The following is a 7,247-nucleotide window of genomic DNA, read 5'->3' as shown; positions in this document are numbered from 1 at the left end:
ACAAAATTTTCTAAAGCAATTAGATGAACAAATGCACCCATTGAGGGATATAAATCTGTTAAGACATAAGATATGCCATATATTTAGATTCTCCAAACTTCCTCTTTTCTACCCAGCAAAATATTAATGAAACATATGAAACAAAGGAAACAACAACAACAAGGTGTTTAGCTAATGAAGACAGTTGAAGTTACTGGATGCATTCACTAAATGTACCATACGGATAAAAAAATAGAATGCCATAATTCATGCTAGAGAAATAAGTTTATTTTAAAGGCCATATCTATTTGAAATACACTTAAGTGAAAGAATCTTAGGAGGAAAATAAGAGTCTTGTTAAGGTAGCAACAGAAATGATTCAGAGCATTGGCATAGGAATGAAAATTCAAGATATATCTCATATGTCTGATTTAGAAAAGGTTACAGGCCAAGGTTACTTTGTTACTTCTGGGAGGACTGTGTTAGCGAGTCCTAGTGTTGAAGATGGTCAGTAATCAAAGATGTTGGAGAGGCTGAGTGCTAAAGTTTCATAAAGTGCAGATATAACCATGAGGTAATGGGAGACATTCAGTAAATTTATCCAAAAAAGCGAGAGCTGAAGGCTGGTTGGTAACAAGATGACTGGCAATTCCTGGAAGGAAAGTAAGTTGGGCAGCAGAAGCTGGATCCACACCCCAGAGACTGGAAGCCAGTATTTCCATAACCAAAAGATCTAAGGCCAGTATTTCCCAAACCTAGAGATCCAGTGTAATTTGTTTGGCAGGGACTGTGGAAGATGATATTTTTTGGATGGAAGTAGGATGTCTGGTAGGATCTGGTCACAGCCCAGGGTGTCTGGAAGCTGGTGGGCTTAAAGAAGGTCTCCTGACAACCACCATGGAGAGAGGAGCCCAGCTGGAAAGTGCTGGGGTGGGGGTAGCTTATATTGCTGGGGTAGAAAGAATCATAGGTGGAAACTGGGTACCCCAGGTAATCTCCAAGGGAGAGGGAGGAGAAGTTTCCAGAGCTGCAGTTGAAAGACATGTTGTCAGGAGTTCTAAGTTCAACTGAGTTGCAGAGGGAAGTTTGTGAGTGTGAATGTTACCTTCTATACTGGACAGTTATATACTGTACTCTAGCAATGGGTGTAAGAGCATGTGCCCATTTTAATAAGAACACTTAATTAGGTTCTAGTCAAAATGAAATGCATTAACCTTCAAAGACCTTTTTTTTATGAATGTGGACTTTTAAATGAAAGAATTGCATTAGTTTTTCAAAGTAATTGTTCATGAAGCAAAAATGTTGTACTATAATTGTACCTATAAGATTGGTGTTTTAGTCATCCTATCCTTAAAGATATTGTATTGAATGGGTAACACAGTGAGAATTTTGTTGTGTTTAAGGCTCTAAAAAATACTTTGTAGTCTCGATGGGACATTTGTTTAGTTCAAAGTTTAGCAACCAAATTGAGAAAAAGAAACCCTCAATATCTGCTCCATCTCCCAAATCTTGTGTACCTTATAGAAGAAATAACCCACTTACAATCCTCAATTGGTACAAACATTAAATGCATGTTTAACACATTTACATTCTAGTTTTCTTATAGCACAGGTACCCAAGCTGCTCTTGTGTGCATGAGTTTTTGATTTAAAAATAAGGGTTCAGTATTTGCAGGAGTGCTTTGAAGATTACATTATAAAAATACTTAAGAAATTTTTGTTCTGAAGTTGACTTGCTTCTTGAAAGAACTCATCAATAAATTTAATTCTCAAAAAAATCTCTATCCCTATAAAATTTAAGTAATTTTTGGTGGTGTTTATGTTACTGAGAAGTAAATGATAAGCAGTATACATTAAAAATGGGCTTTTATTCCCTTAGTTTTCACTCATGGAGTAGGATTTTTATTACAGAAGGTAAGTAAAATCAAGAAATTAGGAAAGTGTCTACCCCAGGTAAACTTCAAAGAAAGATCAAGTTAGAAAAATTCATAGTTACAAATGATCTTTATAAATTGAACTGAGAGTGGAGGGTATCAAAATGTATGATAATGTTAAAAAGAGAATGAATCCTTTTGGGACCTCTGATGTGGTAAATATATCAAATGATGTATAAATATTCTGCCTAGAGAACTAGTATGAGTTTTTTTCTAGACTCTCCCATAAAGTTCATCATCGTTAACTATAAATCGAGTAGTGCCTGATACAGGGGATGGCTTAAGATAACCTGCAGGTAAAGGCAAATCTCTTAAGACATCTATCTTCAAAAACTGATGTATTGTCCAATGGAAATGACCTGTGACTCATTCTATGAAGACTTGAAATTACTAAGTGGAAGTTTTGAGGAAAGATTCAGCTAAAAATCTAAAACAAGGTACTTTTGCAGGTAATTGAGATTTCCATCTTGGGGGCACTTATTAGATATCCACCTAAAAAGGTATTGTAAATGGGATTCCAACATGGTAGAGTACTGAAGGTAATTGCAAAACTCCCTTCCAAACTGTAGATTTTATGAGTCTGAACGTTTTGAGTAGACAAATTGGTCTTCAATGATGTTGCATATACTAGGTAACATAATACGTGCTCCATTTCTGTAATAAACAATTCTTATTTATTAGGCTTCTTAATTATGAATAGAAAAAAACATTCTAGTAGATTCCAAACCTTCCTGTTTTATTTGTTAATAAATTATTGAACATCAGAACATCCATATAAATATTTAACTCAGCTAAATTGAATTTGCTTGCTTCAATGTCATCCACTCTTATATAAGCTATTTCTGTGGAAGAATATTCTATGAGATCAGCTATTAAGTAATTTTGAGCATCCTTTTCTCAACAAAATGGAGGTTTGTGTACCCAAGCACTTTTGTTCAAAAGTAGAAGGGAAATGTTTTTCTATGAAATGAACAAATTAAACAGCACAGAAGCCACAGAAAGATAAACCTTCTTAATCTCTCCTCTTCTTCAAAGTTGTCAATCTACATTAGCCTACTACACAGAGGTGGAACACAAGTCATAGAAAAACAACAACAAAAAAATGACCATTATTTTAGAAATTTTATAATACTTGTCAGAAACACCTGAAAATAATTTAAGTCAAAGTGATATATGTCGCTTCCTGAGGCAAAGGAAGAATCTCTTTAAGATAACTTCTTTGCTCCAAAAGTTCAAGGCAATTAAATTATAAACTTTCTATAGAACAGGGGCATTTTTCAGATTCTGGGGAATCCTTTTAGTGGTAAACATCGCCTCTGATGAGAGAGAAATACTAGGCATTTTTGCCACATTTTTAATGTTGTTTTTTTTTTTTTCCAGCATCTTAGAGAAATAACCTCTAACATTCCAAAATAATATAAAGAAATTTATATTTATATTTAATATCTAACTAATTCTACAGTAAAGACACACACAGAAGACAGAAAAGCTAAGACTGACTCATTAGTTTGCATGCAATTTTAAGCAGGGACATCAGAAATAAGGGGGTCTCTCAGTTAATATTTCACTAAAGCCATTAAAATCGAGATCCGATTAAAAAAACAAAAATCTTCATACATCTGCATGTTACCATTGCTGCTTCTTGATGGCACTGTCCATTAGGTAAACTTTCCACTTCCTGGTAACAATCAATGTATGTTTTTGTTTTTAAAAAAATGACTTTGAGTAGATCAGTTAGCAACTTTGCTATCCAGATGGCAACGATTTTGAGACAGACTGTGAAAGGGGTATCAATTATTTTTAATTAAGCCAGCTTCCCTCAGCCCAGACACTACATCTAAAGTTTTCTGAGTGATCTGCTCAGTGACCTTTGGTAGAGAAGGATGACTAAGAGCTTTGAAAATTCAATACTATTACCTGAATTCCAAGGCACAAACATGACTGCACTTTCCAGTTGTAAAACCACAAATACTACATATGTATAACTATGCTGATCTTTCCAATTCAATTAAAAAGAGGAAGGTGACTTGTTTTTATAAACCATGTGGATGACACAGTCAATGATAAGGTTATATAAATGCTCCTGTCGAAAAAGTGACATTCAAACTTACAGTATTCCCATTGTAAGTTACATGTCCTATCAACATGTCCTACTACCGCTGCTCTGGAAACTTCTCCTCCTGCTCCCTTGGGGACCACCTGCGCTACTCAGGCTCCTCCTATGGCTCTTCTTACCCCAGCAACCTGGTCTACAGCACTGACCACTGCTCTCCCAGCTCCTGCCATCTGGGATCCTCTCTCTACACTGGCTGTCAGGAGACTTGCTGTGATCCCATCAGGTGCCAGACATTCCATGTGGTGTCCGGTCCCTGCCAGATGTCCTGCTACCACCGGAGGACCTCCACATTCTTCATTCCCTGACAGACGACTTACTCTGTTCTCTGGGCCTCTGGGCTTTGGCTCCAAGTAACTTTCAATCTTTTGATTGTGGCTTCCGTTCTCTGGGCTTTGGATCCAGTGGTTTCCAATCAGTGGGTTGTGGCCCCAATGCTTTCTCATCCCTAAGTTGTAGATCCAGCTCTTACCTTCTGACATACCTCTCTTCTAGGAGTTGCCAGTCTCTTTCTTTCCAACCAACCTGTGGACCTGGCTTCTACTAATATTATGCCTGAACATAGTACCTACTACATCTAGAAATTTAATGCAATACCTGCTATATCAATATCTATACTATTTATTGACCTTTTTTCCTACATTTAGCTTATAAATTTGACTTCTACTGTTACATACTATAGATTAGGGATAATTTGAATACCAGTAACTGTAAATGTATTCATTGAAGAAACATGCCAAAAATATTGAAGCACATTTATTTCCTATTTATTTCTCCTAATGAGTCTATTTCAAATATTACTAGTAGAAAAAAATGTTGTAATTTTAAATAAAAATATGGTATATGACATCCACATATTGGCTTTAACATTATTTGTTTACTTTGTGTCTTCAAAACTACTTCTAAATATCTGGCTGGATATTTCTGTATCTTGTATTCATCACTTTAAAAATCTTTACTTTAAAATGTAAAACTGTCCAGTGTCCTTTAGGTTTGGAAGAAATTATTTCATCTTTTATGTTTACTCCATCTGTTAATACCTTCATATGATAAAACCTGAAAATACATTTTTAAGACTACAAATAACTGTGACCTTTGGTTTTGTCATGGGTTAGAAACTTGAATATTTTTAAATAAAATAGTTACAAATTGTAAGGTATATTAAATTGACTACATCATATAATTCTGGAAGGAAAATTAATCATAAATACATTCTAAAATATTTGAGAAATTGAAATGGAGATATTCAGTAAGAACTTAGATTTTAGTGAGTTAGATTTGTTGAGAATTCCAGTTCTCCCAGCTTTACAGGCATATAAGAAATCAAATGAAATTTCTAATTGATTTATAAATGAAACATCTAACACATTCCAGTACTTATTAGCAAGTAAGCCCAACATTTTCCATACAATCCGTTATACAAGTATGATGGAGTCCCAATTGCTACTATGTTTTTAGTTCTGTTGATAACATTTGTTTGGAAAAAAAACAAAACAAAAAGAAAATGAAACTCAAAAACAATGCAAATATTCTCTTGTTACAAGATTCAACTAAATATTTAAGCAGCTGATCACTCCTGAATCAGCAGTTATGCTCCAAACTTTTATCCATTATGTCAAGGACAACATTACTGAAAGATACAGATGACCTAGATTCTCACCCACAGAGTAACCATATGTCTTGGTTTTTTCCATTTGTCTCAGCATCCAGTCCCATTTGGTAATTGTCTTAGAGTTTTCACTTTTTATTTATAATGAATAATTGAGTTAACATAAGTGATGATCAGTTTAGGAAACTACTTTGCTTTTGCTATGGTTTCATCTAGTGGTGTATGACATACATGTATAGTGTACAGAGTTTTCACTTTAACCAGTGTTAAATCTGAAAGAAGACAAGTCATATCCTATCCTTTCCTTGGTCATCCTACCTGAACAAAATGGAACTACTCCTTTTATTGCAGAGGGATCATGGAAAACAAATTACACTCAGATACAAGCGGTAGGACAGCTCACATGTTCAAATCTTGGTGAAGGGTCATTTGTCATTCTAACCTAGCCAGTACTACTATGGCTCTTTCCACAGCCTGCAAGATGCAATAATACACCCCAAACTATCAGTAGGTGGAGATAGTGGGGAATTTAGAATTACTGATTAGGTGTACATAAAATATGGGCCTAAATTGAGGGTGGCACACAGCATATAAATATTAATCTAAATGTTCTTGCTACAGTGGCTTGGCCACATGTCGTATTGTTTAAATCTACAACTATTCATTTTATTGTTTGGGAACATCTTTCTTCTTTAAACTTTGCAAAAAAAATATCTTTTTAGGAGCAAAGAGTAAAAACTAAAAGTTCATATTTAATTTAAAAATGTGAATACTTAATTTCTATTACTAAAGCAAATTGATGGTGAATATATGACTTGTACAGCAATTCAATAACATTTACTCTCCACCACTGGGTTCAGAAATATCACTTACCACATGAAAAATAAAAGAGACAATTTTGCTGAAGAAGCATCAGTATCTATTTCAAAAGATAAAAATTTTAAGACGATTACTTCCAAAGATGATTAATCACTAGCAGTTGCAAAAGCTGTGTTAATATATCACTCTGATGCATACATTTCATTTAGGTCACATAACTATTCTAAATCATTTTCACTCATGTTAAATCCTAAGTTTTCTTGTGCAAGTAAAAACAAACAAAAACATCCAACAACAACAACAACAAAACAAAACAACAAATGAAGCAGTAGCTGATGATATGCTCCTCCATTAGCAAAAGAAAAACTTCATTAAGGATTAATGAAGCCAGTATTATGTCAGTATTGTTAAATGCTTCAAATCAAAAATGAATTAATTCCAATAGTGGTTTGATTTCTTCATGCAGTCCAAAGAATCCATGTAAAGCTATTGAAAGTTCATAATACTCTATTTGGCAATGCTAATATAAAATCATTTAAAAAGTTCAACATCAAAGATAAAATTTTTGGTTGTCTCAGTAACAATAAAAATACAAATTTTGGTGAAGGACAACATTATGGTAAAAACAATAAAGTAAGATTTCTATGGAGAAAAAAATACAGTTGCAATTGCTGTAAACATATAATCCATAATTGAATCCAAACATGCTGTAATATTCTGCTACTCAGAGTAGAAATTGTAATTTTAAAACATTTTTGTATATACCCAGAGTAGGTTATTTTGGCAAGTTTTTC

General features: G+C 34.1%; 1 protein-coding gene and 1 pseudogene across 1 annotated transcript; one reads left to right on the top strand and one right to left on the bottom strand.

The window, feature by feature from the left end:
* Positions 1 to 576: 576 nt before the first annotated feature.
* LOC132364448 (keratin-associated protein 15-1) lies at positions 577 to 1,023 on the bottom strand. The gene has a single exon (XM_059920013.1). The coding sequence runs from the start codon at positions 1,021 to 1,023 to the stop codon at positions 577 to 579; it is 447 nt and encodes a 148-aa protein (XP_059775996.1).
* Positions 1,024 to 4,048: 3,025 nt separating this feature from the next.
* LOC132365539 (keratin-associated protein 13-1-like) lies at positions 4,049 to 4,572 on the top strand (annotated as a pseudogene).
* Positions 4,573 to 7,247: the final 2,675 nt, after the last annotated feature.

The sequence above is a fragment of the Balaenoptera ricei genome, chromosome 4 (genome assembly GCF_028023285.1).
Source record: "Balaenoptera ricei isolate mBalRic1 chromosome 4, mBalRic1.hap2, whole genome shotgun sequence".
Classification (NCBI taxonomy): Eukaryota; Metazoa; Chordata; class Mammalia; order Artiodactyla; family Balaenopteridae; genus Balaenoptera; species Balaenoptera ricei.
The sequence above is the reverse complement of the archived record's forward strand: the minus strand, read 5'-3'. Positions and strand labels throughout refer to the sequence as shown.

Excerpts from the sequence above, each read along its gene's own strand:
- LOC132364448 (XM_059920013.1), bottom strand. The coding sequence starts at position 1,023 with ATGTCTTTCAACTGCAGCTCTGGAAACTTCTCCTCCCTCTCCCTTGGA.